At 42.2% G+C, this 16,386-nt stretch overlaps 1 protein-coding gene across 1 annotated transcript in view; it reads right to left on the minus strand.

The window, feature by feature from the left end:
* TSPEAR (thrombospondin type laminin G domain and EAR repeats) overlaps positions 1 to 14,872 on the minus strand; it is a 42,460-nt gene extending 27,588 nt beyond the window's left edge. The window contains exons 1-3 of the mRNA XM_063131535.1: positions 14,348 to 14,872; positions 4,132 to 4,352; positions 262 to 500 (exon numbers count right to left, since the gene is read on the minus strand). Coding sequence (XP_062987605.1) covers positions 262 to 500; positions 4,132 to 4,352; positions 14,348 to 14,441 — 554 coding nt within the window. The 5' untranslated portion in view covers positions 14,442 to 14,872. The remainder of the gene's footprint in view (positions 1 to 261; positions 501 to 4,131; positions 4,353 to 14,347) is intronic.
* Between the last annotated feature and the right edge of the window lie 1,514 nt (positions 14,873 to 16,386).

Consider the following 16,386-nt stretch of genomic DNA (forward strand, 5'->3'; position numbering starts at 1 on the left):
TTAATGGGTTTACTCTAAGTAGGACTTACACAGGATTCAACCCATTGTTGACCAGATTGTAAAGCACTGTAATGCTTCTATTTGGATGTGGAAGAGGTTCACTGCCTTAGTGCATTTTCTAGAGATAACCTGTGCTATGTAGGTGACAAGTGCTCTCACACATTGACCAAAGCCTTCAGAGTTCCCAGTTCTGGGGCATGCAGCCCCATCCCAGGGGTGGTGGTGGTTAAATTACCCCTGAATTGTACGTGCTTCACATACACATCTGTGGGGATGCTGCAGTCCACAGTGAGAGAGAAGGAGCCTTTAGATACTGCCAGTACCAGTGTGTGCCACTGATTGTCTGCCAAAAACACATCCCGGAAGGTGACCCGCGTCTGCCAGCCATTGGACAGCTCTCTGCTCCAGAAGAGGAAGTGAAGTTTATTCCGTGAATATCGGAGACCAAGCAGCAAAGTGTCACTGTTTTCCTCCAAAATCGTAAAGATGTACTCGTTTCTCTGAAAAACACAGATACACCTATTAGCCTGAAAGGCATTGTCTCTTTTTACCAGCTTGTGACTTGGTAAAATATGTCCAAAAATGCTTTGATCCTAGGATTCAAAGGAATAGTAAGATTCCTAAAAGAAAAAGACAGTGCTTATGGGTGTTTTTAGAAAACTGGGTACTCGTGTTGTCTGCATGTGGATGGCTTTGGGGACATATGTTACTGGGGTTCCTTTCTATAGCTGTGCTATAGGACCAATGTCCGTTCACTTCTTAGAGCTTTATCACACCAGCGTTATACTGTGCAATCACTGTAAATTGATTTTGCACTAATAAATTTGTGTTGTTCTAGCTTTTTAATAAGATACACTACATAGGATTGGACTATATGGAAGTTCAATATGTGTGAATGGTTTCAGGTATGTAAAACTAGAGCTAGCATGCAGAGTCCTTGGCCCCAAAGGAAACGGATACTTATGGGACAACAACTGCTAGTTATTCCCTTGCCAACAGCTGGCCCTATCCGGATTTGCTATCATTCATTCCCTTCTCTATGTTGCTTTGGGGAGCTGGTTGCATAAGTATACAACAAGAAAAACACAACCACATATAACCTGTATATGAATTACTTACTATAATGTGTAATTACTTACTTAACATTGTGAGTAGCAATAGTGGTAGGCATAGAGTAGCTACTCATGCACCTTAGGGTCAAAGCCACAGATATAAATTCCTGGGTCTGCAAAATACACAATGATAGCCACTCATGGTCAATATTGGCCATGAGTGGTTGGAATGGATACATCCTTAGGGTGCTTCCAGATGAAGCTTTTAGCATACCATCACCCTGCCTCATCCATGGTATTTTATGAGGGATGTACATGATGCCATCTTCCATGCATAACACCACCCTACTGCCATGTTTTCCCATCACTACTTCTGTGCTTTTCTTTATAGTAGAAAATCTATTAAGTAAAACAAGATGGAATCGCTGCACCATGCCTTCTGGCTATTACTATTAGAACTCCTCATCTGGTAGCACCCTTAGTCAAACTTTGAGTAGATCCATTGAAATCCATTAGAATTAACTTAAGCTAGATCTACACTACTGCTTTATAGTGGTATTGAAATGCACTGATAACTGTTGGGGCACAATCCACATTCCATATACCCTTTCATAGTGTTCTATCCTGCTTTTTATTCTACATTTTTAATGATTTGACATAAGGTGTAGATTTGGCCTTAGTCATGATTTCAGTGGGTCTACTATGACTAAGTCTGGATTCAATCTGTCAAATATCAAAAGCAAGATGGCGAAAAAGGGTCAAGATCCCTAGAGTTTTAAATGTTGGCCTGTTACTTGGGGGTGCCCTCATTCCAATCTATCTATCCTTTCCTGAGTCAGTAGCAACTGGTTTTAAGGGTGATCTAGAGTCCACCCCCTTTTTTGCTTCTTTTACAGTAACTGCAGCTACTCTTGACAGCAGTCAAAGCAGTTACTGTGAACGGGGAACTTGATCCCTTTTGCTCACTTGTCAACTGTCAAAGGCAGCGTGGGGAAAAGAAGTCAAGATCCCAAGGTTTTTAAGTGATCTCCATTGCTGGCAGGAGGGCCGATGGGAAAGGATGGGGAGAACAACCTACAGTGAGCCCAATCATCTGTCGGGCTCACCAACAACAACCCATGCTGTGTAGCTTGTTTTGCAGGATGGGTTGTTGTGTCCTGTGAACTCACCCAATGTAGAGGTTTGAACTACCAAGGGCAGAGCACTTCTCAAGGCAGAATGGAAGTCATTTTTCACATTACAATTTCCATTCATGGGAGTAATCATCAAAGCCCACCCCACAATGAAAATGTACCTGCATTCAATAGTGAGTCAGATAAGATGTGCTTTGCAAAAGGGTGTTTATACACTTCTACACACAGTGCTATAGTAATAATACAAATAGCTTTGACCAATTCAGGTAGATAATGTGCTAAATGTAAATTACTGGTACAAACATGACTGTACCACATTTTTCATAGGTCATCCACTTCTTTGAAATTTAAAACACACATTAACAAAGCAAAGCCATTGCTGATCCCCTCTCCTACAGCAATTTCTAATGTGCTTGGCACACAAGACAGTGGGTTGAAGACATCAAGAAAGGGGCTATTGGAAAGGCATGGCCCTGCTGGCCCTCAGCAACAGCTCTGAGTGCTAAACCTTGATCCCACCTTAACGTGTCAAGGTGTTCAGATCCCAGCTTTTGATTGCACATTTGCAAAGTCAGATCCACTATGGGTTTATTCAGCCAGGCCACAGAGTTCAGGGGTTTCCAAAAGAGCTGAAACAAACAGGGCTTTTTCAGTGCACAAAATTCATTTCACCAATGCTAACCCTTTAAAGTATACACCTTTAAAGTATACACCTTTTGATACTTTTCATCATTTCATAATAGCACACTCTGGCTTTTTCCCTAATTCCTGGTGGTTTCAGGTGACCATGTTATTCATGTGATGAATGCATGTTATCACATGATAGCCTGGTCACTTGAAGATTTGATTACACAGCAAAGCACTTTCTTGTGGAGTGTAATCCTATGCGTGTCTTGTGCAGTACAATCCTATATGTGTCATGGTTTGGGTCCAGGCTACCTGTGGGATTGCCTTCTCCCATACAATCCGCCCCGCACACTCAGGTCCTCTGCGAAAAAATCTACTGTAGCTAGCAAAATCTAGATTAACAACTGTTACCCAGAGGACCTTCTCTTCTGCTGCTCCCAGACTGTGGAATGGCCTGCTGGAGGAGACTCGTCAACTTAACAGTCTACTAGCATTCAAGAAAGCTATAAAGACTGATCTTTCCGGCAGGCCTATCCAGTGGAATTTTAAGATGGTTTTAGGATGGTTTTAACAATGTATATTATGTTTTAATTCAGTTTTATGTGTTTTATTGTTTATTGTTGTTCCCCGCCTCGATCAGAATGGAGAGGTGGGCAAGAAATTATTATTATTATTATTTAGAAGTAATCCCCATGGAGTTCAATGTGACTTACTCCAAGGTGTCTGCAATCCTATACATGTCTACACAGAAGTAAGTCCCACTGATTTGGGTATAGGATTGCAGCCTTACTCAACATAAACCAGATGTAAGCAAAAGAAAATCAACGTGCCAATGGATTAGGAGATTGCCCGATTCTATTTTCTTTTTAACTGCTATGAATAATAATAATAAAATCCTATCCATGTATGTGTTTCCACAATCCATTAAAGGAAATATGATTGAAAAACCCCAGGATATTTTTCAGAGTTCTGTTTTTAAAGGATGTAATTTAAAAATTAAACTCTGTCAATTAAAATTATATCTTGCCATCTGTGACAGTTTTATATATCAAGTTAAAGCACTAAAATTAAATTCTATAGCCTGCATAATTTTGTTTAAATAGTATCATACATCCAAGCCCGTTAGCATCCAAATAAATATGCTTATAATTGTTCCAGTCACAGTTTATAGTATGAAATAGTGAGATAGTTTCATTATTCTGCAGAGTTTACCAAATTAATAGGAATATTAAATCCAGACTTGTAAAATGAATTCACCACAGTGACTATGATCTACAGATATGATTCTGTGCTAGTGTAAAAATCCATCACAGGCTTACCTTGGATTGCATGTGGAATGCTTTTAGCGTGAACACAATGGAGAATTCCTCTGGGAAAAGGTCACAATAAATGAAAATCCGTGATGCTGGAAAGCTGAGGAAGCGAGGGCGCATTGCCGAGAACTGGAAGCCCCTTGCGCCTTGTATTTGGATCATCCGTATTCCACTCTTCACCCCGTTCATGGGAACCACTTCAGAGAGAATATCCAAAGGACGCAGGTCTAGGCCAGAGAAAGCACAAAGCCATGTTAGTAAACCTGGGGGAACATAGCAGAGTGCTACAAAAGCTGTTGCTGAAAGATGGTAACAGGCCACACACCTACGCCACCAAAGCAGCTTCCGGATGGATCAAAAATAATCGAAAGAATTGATTCACTGGCAGCACTCAGCCTGGATAAAGAAAAATCCCTGGGTTGTCTTACCGAACAGCGATAGGGTTGTTAAAACAAAATTGGAAAGGATACTAAGGACATAAGAAGAGCCATGCTGAATCAGACCAACGGTCCATCTAGTCCAGCACTCTGTTTGCACAGTGGCCAACCAGCCATCGGCCAGGGATGAACAAGCAGGACGTGGTGCAACAGCACCCTCCCGCCCATGTTCCCCAGCAACTGTTGCACACAGGCTTATTGCCTTGAATACTGGAGATAGCACACAACCATCAGGGCTAGTAGCCATTGATAGCCTTTGCCTCGAGGAATCTTTCCAACCCCTTTTAAAGCCATCTAGATTGGTGGCCATCACGACATCTTGTGGTAGTGAGTTCCATGATTTAACTATGTGCTGTGTGAAGAGGTACTTCCTTTTATTTGTCCTGGATCTCCCACCAACCAGTTTCATGGGATGACCCCAGGTTCTAGTATTTTCAGAGAGGGAGAAAAATGTCTCCCTGTCCACATTCTCCATACCATGCATAATTCTGTACACCTCTATCATGTCTCCCCTTAGCCTCCTCTTTTCCAAGCTAAACAACAATATAAAATTGAAAATGGACCATCACATCCTACTGCTACCCCATATCTAGGGTTGATATCTCTTATTGTAAAGAATGCCCTTTCTTTCAAAAGATTAACTATTATTCTAGGTATACTCAGCACCCCCGGAAAATAATGGCTCTTCTTATTTCAGCTCTGTTGAACATAGGGAACATATTCCTTCCTTCACACACCATAACTTGAGGGTATCCCTTGATTTGGAACTTCTGGTTTAGCATCCCTAATGCCGTCCCTGCACAAAACAGGAGATGCTGTACCTAAGCACAGATGGAAAGATACTTCTAGGATATACAAACTCCAATTCTTGGATATATTCGAGATTACATTACCAAAAAGAAGTCATGTATTAAGAACATTTGTTGTAGTGATGTTATATTACATAATAATCAGCGATATAGGTGCTCCTGAGAAATAATAAATGATTTGCAACTTAAAATGGCCCCTTCCCCTTCCCTCAAAATTTCTAAAGTTGGTTCTCCAATGTCTCTATGCAACATGTTTCATTATCAGTTTTCCTTGCAGCTTCCATATGATTTTTAAGAAATCTACATACAATTTTCCTGCAATTAAAACCAATGACTCAATATTACACCCCAACAACCAGCCCCCTTTTGGTCTCTGCTATATTATTGTATATAGTATCAAGTTGCAGTGTATACATCAGATTCCAATGGCTTCGTTCTCTTCTGTCAGCCACACCAACACTACTTCTAGGCGATCCTAGTGCTCACCACAAATAAGATCAGAGTTTCCCAAGTGATTCACAGAGGAGATAAACCACAAGTTGTCATTGGCAATCAGTTGTTCTCCCATATTTCCATAGCTATCCAAATGACTGTCTTCACAGTGCTGGGTTGGTGCCATCTCCCTTCGAAACCCCACAGTTTTTCTCTCCCGATGCCATGGAGGGAGCGTGGAGTTTCCAGCGGCCATCCGAGTACCAGAGCTGCCTCTCCCTCTTCTATGCCCACTCTCTTAACCCAAACTGAAGCCACCACTGACGCACACACAAACTCGCATAAAATGAGACATTGAAAATGCGCAGCTTCACAGGGAATAATACAATGCAGCTGCGAATTGGTGTCTGTGTCATATAAACAATGGAGCACAACTACGCAGCCACAATCGAGTATATACAGTGTATAGTCAAGCCCCTATATAGATTTGGATTTGAGGCTCCAGGGATTTCGCCTAAAGCCTAGCTGTCTTTGTTATGCGCAAACACATTCATGCAAACACTCCCACAAAGATATGCAGCTTCCAAATAATTCACATTATTCAGAGAAGAAAGCAAGACACATGTGTGGCCCTGGGGAATCACATGGACTTTTTAAAAAATAAAAGCCAGGCAGGATAAGCTACTTTGACAGAAAACATCTGGTAAGCCCAGACCTCAGCTTTGCAGTGCCAACTAAGCTATGTGCAGCTTCAAACAAACACCAGCAACACCAAATTAGGTCCATTTAGCAGCAGGGAAAACACCCACCTTTTGATGTCTTCACAAATATTGTGTTGTGGGGCAACTAAGAATGGATAAACCTTACCTGGAGGGTTCAAATGCTTATGCAGCACCTACATAATTTATTTCCTTAAAAAAAAGCCACAGTTTAAATTAACTGCTATTCATTGCCTCGGGAGCAAAAAGAAATCGCAACCTTGAGCCAGCACAACCATATCCCCTGATCAAAGTATTAATTAATATGATGGAAGTGATGGCAGCTTTGCAGTTAGATCACTTGCTATCGGAAATGACTATACAGTTATTTGTGACAGGAAAGTTTCACTGCATGGTAACTTCTGAGGAAAGCTTCACCATGAAGGAGACTGTGTATAGGACTTATTACTTTCCCCTGTATAAATAGATCATATGCGTGCCGGTGTAGTGGTTAGAGTGTTGAACTGGGGGGGACTAGAATCCAGCTTCTAGTCCCCATTCAGCCATGGAAATCCACTGGGTGACTTTGGGCCAGTCACAGATTCTCAGCCCAACTACCTCACAGGGTTGTCACTGTGAGGATAAAATGGAGAGGAGGAAGATTATGTATGCTGCCTTATGTTCCTTGGAGGGGAAAATGTGGGATATAAATGCAATCAGTCAATCAATCAATCAATCAATGTAAAGCCATTCATATTGGCCGTGTGACAATATCATCAAGGCTGTGACGTTTATAGCACAGGGGGAATTAAGAACGCCTTCTATACAGTAGCTACTCTTTCAAAAGGAAATCTCTCCCTTCTATTTATTTATTTATTTATTACATTTTTATACCGCCCAATAGCCGAAGCTCTCTGGGCGGTTCACAAAAATTAAAACTACAGTAAAACACCCAACAGTTTAAAACACAATTACGAAATACAGTATAAAAAGCGCAACCAGGTTAAAACCACACAGCAAAGTTGATATAAGATTAAAATACAGAGTTAAAACAGTAAAATTTAAATTTAAGTTAAAATTAAGTGTTAAAATACTGAGTGAATAAAAAGGTCTTCAGCTGGCGACGAAAGCAGTACAGTGTAGGCGCCAAGCGGACCTCTCTGGGGAGCTCGTTCCACAACCGGGGTGCCACAGCGGAGAAAGCTCTCCTCCTAGTAGCCACCTACCTCACTTCCTTTGGCAGGGGCTCATGGAGAAGGGCCCCTGTAGATGATCTTAAGGTCCGGGTAGGTACATATGGGAGGAGGCGTTCCTTCAGATAACCTGGCCCCAAACCGTTTAGGGCTTTAAATGTCAATACCAGCACTTTGAATTGGGCCCGGACCTGGACTGGCAGCCAATGAAGTTGTAAAAGGACTGGCGTAATGTGATCTCGCCGGCCAGTCCCTGTTAATAACCTTGCTGCCCTGTTTTGCACCAGTTGAAGTTTCCGGACCGTTTTCAAAGGCAGCCCCACGTATAACGCATTGCAGTAATCCAAACGAGAGGTTATCAGAGCATGGATAACTGTAGCTAAGCTATCTCTGTCCAGATAAGGGCGCAGCTGGTATATCAGCCTGAGCTGATAAAAGGTGCTCTTTGCCACTGAGTTCACCTGTGCCTCAAGTGACAGTTCTGGATCCAAGAGCACCCCCAAACTACAGACCCGATCCTTTAGGGGGAGTGCAACCCCGTCCAGGACAGGACAAACATCACCTCGCCGGACAGAAGAACCACCCGCTAACAGTACCTCCGTCTTGTCTGGATTGAGTTTCAGTTTATTAGCCCTCATCCAGTCCATTACCGTGCCCAGGCACTGGTTCAGAACAGGCACTGCCTCACCTGGGTTTGATGAAAAGGAAAGGTAGAGCTAATCTTTTGGGACGCCCGTAGCCATGCAACTTTTAAAGCAAATGCAAGATAACTTTTGGTTGGGCTGCCTTTCAACAGTTGGGCATATTGGGAGATTCCAGCTTGCTGTATTTTGTCAGCATTTAAATTTTTTCATGCTCTAAATCTAGAACCTCAGACTGGGATGGGATAAAAATCTAAATCAACTAGAGGAGGAGAAGGAGAAGGAGAAGGAGAAGGAGAAGGAGAAGGAGAAGAAGTAGTTGCACTGGAAAATTAGATCTGCACACCCTGGCTGTGATGTTCCTTCTCAAGTAGTCTAAATGACTTCACATTCTCTTTGCAGGGGAAGGACTGACTGTGGTAGGTTACCACAAGTGCTTTGTGCACCTGAGCTGTCTGTGGCTTGAAGACAGACTCCTCAGAGATGGAAGAGCAGATTTTTCTCAAATTGATGTAAAATGAAAGCCAAAGCAGTCATTTTCAGTTCACCTCCCATATTATACAGACTCTCTTAATGATTAAAGTCAGCTAGGGATTATGCAGAATCTCAGTAATGATTACAGAACAGCAGCTGTGGATAATTTGAGAGAAAGTTACGCAGCTTATGCTGTGAAGGCTCTGGCTAGATCCCTCTTTAACAGAAGTATGAGGATAGTCATATCACATCACAGAGATCAAGGGAATGTGGTGGGAGCAGCATTTTCAAAAGCTCTCAAGTTACACAGGAGAGGCTGGTAAAGCTACTGGGTCCTGAATTGGCTAAAGCAAGGAGGGCTGAGGTAAAATCACACAGTGGCACACTTTTGAAAAACAAACGGAATGTGTAGATCAGCCTCTCTGATCTGTATATATATTAAACATCTATCTAGAGGGGACCAAAAATAAGCCAATATGTATAAACTGTACTGATTTGCATGGTCAGTATTACATGCACGGGAGCATAGAATGCGATGGAATGTGGTTTCCCTTCCCACACAGAGAGAACAACCCTCATGATGCTTGGACATGAAATGATGTGGTTGAGATCAAGAGGCATTTAGCAAGGTTATCAAGCAGGCAGTGCCATCCAAACTAACTCCCTTGCTAAGTCAGTTAGAGCATTGCTCTTATTCATCTGTATTCTTTGCCACTTCAGTATTTGTGAGCAACCAACACAAGACTGCACTCACTGTTACTTCCTCAACCCCCTGTTTTTTATACCGGCTAGCCTGATTAAGAATTCTGGGGAATGCGAAAGCTTGCATATTTTTGTGGGATTTTTTGTGGGTTCTAAAGATATTGCCCATCTCTCTCTCTCTCTCTCTCCCCTGACATTTTTTAAGTTAATCAACTTTAATTACAAACACCTAATGACATTTTTTTAAAAAAGCCAAGTCATGTTACCAATTACTCATGAGTAACTTTTAGCTGACTTGGTTGGGCAAACTCAAAGGTAAGCACTGTGGTTTGTATTTTTCATCATGAGATCCTACATGCTTACTAAGACAAATTCGAGGAGGGGGGGTTCCCCCACAGGTGAGAGGTGACACAGGGACCATGATTTGGCTTGTGTGCATCTAAGACACAATTTCACAGTCACCAGCATTATGTATTTTCACAAAGCAGTGATTTTGTGCTCCTGATTCCTCCTCCCACCATCTGTAAACTTTTTTTAAAAAAATTCTGTGATGGTGCTAATGCAAACCTTTATAAGGTGGTCATTTGTAAAAACAGAAAAATAAAGTTTCATCAGCTCATTCAAATTAAAAAGATGGGGACAATTAGGCCAATTTAAAATAGCTACATTTTCCCATGTAATGAGTACATGGGAAAATGGTTTCCCAATTCCCATGTACTCATAATCATATTAAGAAGTTCAAATAAAGCCATGTTACTGAGGGAAGGGATGTGCTCATCATGTCATATAAAAAAGTACCGGAAAGTATTAGGTTGCATTTGTACTACAAAACTACATGCTGTTTTGATATCTGGTGTGTGCTGATGTGCAACCCAGTCAATGGAGTAGGATGGTCTGGCAGCTCTAAAACAGAATGTCGGAGGCACCTTCCAAGGGTGCTGGGGGAAGGGTATTTCAGGGCTCTGAAGCACACTGGAGAAGGACAGTGTTGGGCACTGTTAGTACACACAATGTGATTAATCTTGCCAGCTACCCATCAGCCCAGTTCTTCCCTGGCTGGCAGAGGAGGCCAACTGTGCCAGGCCCTAAGGAATGGAGGCAGTGCTCCAAAGACACCATCCTTTGATAAGGATTCAGCTCAGCTCTAAAACCTAAGGCTAGTTGGCTGAGTTCTCCTGTTGAATATACCTTAGCTCACTCTTTCAAAGTGAAACTTGGGAAGACGCATGCATCTAAAGGTGCTTCTAGATGCAATGTAGCTACAGTGACGTGATCTCAAAGAGGGCAGGGCTCCTGCAGCTTTAACTGTTGTGATGAAGAGGGAATTTCACCAGGTGCTGCATGCATACAAATAACACCTGCTGAAATTCTCTTTTCTACACAACTGTTAAAGATTGAAGAGCCCTGTTCTCTTTTTCATATGGTCACCTATCTTTGACACTACCAAAAAATTCAATACAATGGGGATGATGTTGTTTGTCTAGATTACTTAACAGAATCTCTGAGTTTATCACATCCAATAATATGGAGAGATATAATCTGAAAGGCTAACATATGGAAATCAATGTAGCACAGTAGTATGCTTAGAATGGAGAAAGGATTTCCCTCCTTCAATGTACCATGTTGTACAAAAAAAAAATATGAGAACAAAAAAAAAACCCCTTACGGAGCTGCCAAAGGAAATCTCATCTCTGTTTCAAAATATAAAATAAAATAAAAAATTGCTATAGTATGTCTTTCTCCCCTTGGTTACATATTAAACAACTGCAATTTCCAAGAGCTGACATAAGATTTGTGTTTTTAAAGAGACAATCCAGCCAATATCACTTCCAGGAGTACATAACTCTGCAATTATTTGAGTGCTTTAAAATGATAGAGAAGACCTAGGAAACAGGCTGAAATCAAATTGAGACCACACATCCCTAAAGATAGCTCAGTGCCCCCCAAATAATAACCCAACTATGTAGAGACATAGAGATACAACAAACAAGCAGAAAATAATTTTTTGCTGTCTTGCTGCAACAGACTTATACAGCTTCATGCCTCCTTTTCCCAGAATCAATGTATTATTCCAGATTAACAACTCCAGGTATGGAATATTCTTTCTTATTTAAGGCATGTTTAGAATAATGGTTTAGATAAGGTATGCTCAGCAGTGCAATTTAGTATTTTACACTGTTCAGTTTTTGTTTTTCTTTGGTGAGTTGCATATCTTAACAAACGGGCTTGTCTCAGATGGATCTAAAGCTGCCATGGGACTGTCAGATCAGAGGCAAAATCAGAATAAAGTGGAGAAAAGGTGGAAGTGATTCTCATTGCATTGCCATGAAAACAGCCCACCAGAAAGAAACAAAGTGAGACTTATTCAAAAATCACAGGCAGAATAGACACCATTGTCCATCATTCATCACTAGCTGGTGTTCCTCTTTAAAACCTACTTTTAGTTTGAAAGGCTAAAAATACTTAGCATAATTCAACTACAAGGAGCTTTGAAGCACTTACACATTTGGTTCAGCTGGAAATGTGATTTGCCCTTGATGAGCAGTGTGCTTGTAAATACTGCTCAAGTGCTCCTGCTACAAGCAGGAGCAGCTAAACAAACCATGGACAACCCATTGAGAAATGAAGCACAGTTTCATTGACCCAGTTTGCATGTCACGTTGAATGGGCTGCGCATCAGAAGCCTCCAGAACCCTAGCTTATTCCATATGAGAAGTGTGCTTGTACATGCCGCCCAATTTGTTCAGTATGACATGTAAAACTGGAACTCTGGCTTGTTTCTCCCACAATAAGCCAGAGGACATAACCCACCAATAAGCCATGAGTTATTTCTCTGGCTTGTCAGGAGAGAGACAAGTCAGAGGTCTGGGTTTGCACAACATGTTAAGCAAACCACAGACCAAAGTTCTGATGTTCGTTTAGCCATTCTTGCCTGCAGTAGGAGCAGTCACTCAGCAGGCATGAGCACACTGTTTGGACATAGTAATGTCCATATCAGCTCACTGAAACTTTGCTTCATTTTTCAATTGGTGAAGTGGGGAAATGTGAAGGCAACAAAAGTGTTATTTAAATTGTTTAATTATCTAACTTGGGGCCAGTACCAAATCTTGAGCGTCATTGGATATGCTTGGGCAAGTAGTTGCACTTACAGATAAACCCTAGGATGTAACTTTCACATTACATGAAGATTATAGATTTAATAGCTATAATTCCACTTGGCTTTTGTGTTTATACCTGCAATGTATAGCTAAATATTCCTTTCAGTTACATTTTTAATTCCCATCAGCCTTGCCGTTATTTAGTTCATAAGCAAAGTTGAAGTTACAACTCCTGCAAAACCATGGCATTAACAGTGAGGTAGAATTCCACCCCCACCCTGTGCATAACAGTTTGAATTAGCAATGAACAAAGGCAAGTGATATGGAATCAAAGAGTTGAAAGGGACCTTGGAGATCATCTGGTCTGCCCATGCTTAATGCAGGCTCTTCAATAGAAGGTGCAGCTACAGCATCCCAGATAGAGAGCTGTCCAGCTTCTACTTAAATACCTAGAATGAAGGAGAGTCCACCACCTCTCAGGCCATCTGTTCCATTGCTTAAAAGCTGTCATCATTAAGAATTTTCTTCTAATGTTTAGCCAACATCTGCTCCTCTGCAATTTCCACTATTAGTTCTAGTCCTGCTCTCTGGAGAAACAGAGAACAACTCTGCTCCATCTTCTGCATGATAGCCTCTCAGATACTTGAATAGCAGTATCACGTCTCCCTTTAATCGTCCCTTCTCCAGGCTAAACATACTCAGCTCTTTCAACCATTTCAATTTCTCCCATATCCAATGTTTGTTTAAATCCCAAGTTCTCTTTGTCCTGAATATGGAAAACTTAGCAAATTTCTTATCAAAATCAAACTAAAATAAATCCCCCCTTCCTATTCCAGACAGCACTACTGATCTGAGTACTCCTAATCAAGCAGCAATTCCATGCTCCCCTCCTTAGCTCTTTTTTTGTGTTCAGAAAAAAATATAGAAGTGGTGGGAAATCATGGATGGAATACAAGTGAAAGGCATCTTCATCTGGAACACAGACGCATGTAAAATTCCACGGCGGCAGGACAATGGCATGGTAAAAGCCTCATCTGGAAGACACCCTAATACAGCGGTCGTTCTTGCTGTGCCAATAGGTTCTCTGCCGCACAAAAGTATTGCACAGCTTAAATGGAACTTGACACAGGAAAGCTGCAAGCAGTAATTATTGGTGAATTATGTTGGACTCTGTGTGGTTTCTTTGCTGTCTCAGCATAAGTGACTCATTGATTTCCAGGGTCCTTTGCTCTCAGAGCAACCAGCACCAGATCTACTTTGTATCATATCGATACAATCCCATCATGGTGACCCTATCTCCCTCTTGAGCATTTATACCTCCTAGTGCACCCAGTGACATCTCTTGTGATATTTTGGATAATACGGAATAAAAAGTGGGAAATAATGCTTCAAGAGCAGCATATGGAATGCCTAGTGTGCTCCAGCAGTTTTCAGTGCACCTCAATACTGACAAAAAGCTCTAGTGTAGATCTAACCTAGTTTACACAATGCCAAACCAGGGCACATAACCATGGTATCAATGGCATTTTCATTTCCTTGAACACACATGGCAGATAAAGAGGTGTTGCTCAAGTGATTGCAGATGACTCTCGAGGGGGAAGGTTCAGAGTCATAGTATGTGACTTTGCCATGAGTTTTGTAACCTAACCATGCAAATTGAATATTCAACGCAGTGTGGCCATTCACTCCCATTTGCAAACACCCCTAAGGATTTGTACTGAGATGCCCCAGCTCTTACCTGTGCATTGCTCCCATGACTTTCCTCCTCTGGCCAGGGACTGGTCGATTCCCAAGTGCAGAAGCACGGCCCAAACCAGTAGCGGAGCAGACATCGAGGAACTTAGTCACCAGGTCCATGCAGAGGAACCCTCCTGGTCATCATCTAACTTCCTCATCCTAAACCTCCCCATAAGGCTTTACAAAAACATGCTGGCAGGGCCAGGAGCGCAGTCAGTGACCCCCAGTGCTCCACAGCTTCTGCTACTCCTAGAAGTAATGAGTGTCAGAGCTGGTGGCCACAACCTGATCTCGTTGCCTCTCCTTCTGAGATGTTCCTCCCAATGTCACCACCTCTAAAACCACCAATCCTGGCTTAGCTTGTTGCTATGATTGGTAGGCTACTAAAGGTAAGAGGCATTTCCTAAATGGAGAAGCACAAACACCCTCAACAGAGGAAGCTCCAGAAAGTGACTTCTCCTCAGCTGGCCGGTGTCTAGTTGCTGAAATGCTCCATACTGAAGAAGCAGAGACCTCCCACCAGCCACAAAAGTCAGCCGGAGAAGGAGACTGCCTTTGCAGGCATTTAAATGGAAACAAGCTTGAAAAAGAGGAGGAGGAGGAGGAGTTGCACTGCCTTGGGGAGCCTTTCATCTTTTGCCCAGCCCTCTTGAGGTTGGGTTTTCATGTTGAAGCAAAGGAATTTCCCCTCTCCAGCAGAGCCAGTGCTCAGAGGGGATGCCACTGCCAGACAATAAGGAGGAGGAGCTGAGCTCTGTGTGCACCTGAATTCATCATCTACAGTGATGCTGCAAGCCTGGATTAAGATATAGCCATGTGCATGGTTGTGTGCCTGAGTTTCCCAGCTGTATAATTACTCCCCCCCCCCCCGCTCCCTGTTCTGCAAAAAAAAAAAAAAAAAGAGGTTTATTTTATATATATATATCTCTAGACTCCACTTCACAGCAGCAACATTATTGCAATCACAGGAAATAGGGCCCTGTCTAAAACCCCAACAGAACACAGTTTGGACTCTGTACGGAAAACAACGGAAATGGATGCCAGTTTAAATCAGAGGGATATACTTTGAGGTTGGCCAAGTTCTGCACTTCCCTGCAGTGAGGAGGTGGTTGTATGAGCTGAGCGACTCCAGCAGGTCGCTTGCGGGGTAATGGCCTCATGAGAAAGAGCTAGAAAACATATGGCTTTAGAAGCTCATTAAAACGAAAACCTTCGAATTAGACACAGAAATGCAAAGTCTCTTTAGAACAGCATGCACCATTCGATTACTGTCACCACAAAGACATCAGTGCTGTTCTGTGACAACGGAGTTAGCACATGAGGCCTGTTTCCCTGCTAGACTTGTTCCAAAATGAAAAGCGGATGTAAAGGAAAGGAAGCCAAGTGTCATTTGGTACACAGGGCTCGCAGTTGAAGACCATGGAACTCATTCTGTGTTTTGTCTCCAGATTGAATATGTACCCTTAGGGGCTAACCTCATTGTAAACCCTGACAAGGTCAATCTCTTCTTCCAAAGCTTGTCCGGGTTACCCTCCAATTAGCTACTAAGGTCAAAGGCTAAATCCCCCATGCTGTTCTGGAAACCAATAACTCCATAAATCTCCCGAGTCTTGGCAATTTTGATCAGATGAATGACAGAAAGACTTCAGGCCACAAAAACACAGCACTTTTACAAGGAACTGATCTGACCGTGACAAGAATGATACGATTACCTTCCCCTTCTTTAGATTCCTGGTGCAGTACACTAAGGCCAGATCTGCACCTTGTCAAATCATTATGAATGTGGAATAAAAAGCAGGATATAACACTACGAGCATCATCACACGGGGGAAAATCATGTTTCCTTACCATTGCTTCTCCACCCCCGCTTCTGTGCCTCATTACGTCCTCCTTCTTCCCGGCCAGGAAAGAGGACGTAAATAAACACCCCATAGCCCATTCAGGGGCTGCTTTTATCACACTGTTTTTCCTGCACACATCAGGAGATTGTGGCACATTCCATTTTTAAAAAGAATTTGGGGGGGTGTCTATTTTGCGATG

The sequence above is a fragment of the Elgaria multicarinata genome, chromosome 8, assembly GCF_023053635.1.
Source record: "Elgaria multicarinata webbii isolate HBS135686 ecotype San Diego chromosome 8, rElgMul1.1.pri, whole genome shotgun sequence".
NCBI lineage: Eukaryota > Metazoa > Chordata > Lepidosauria > Squamata > Anguidae > Elgaria > Elgaria multicarinata.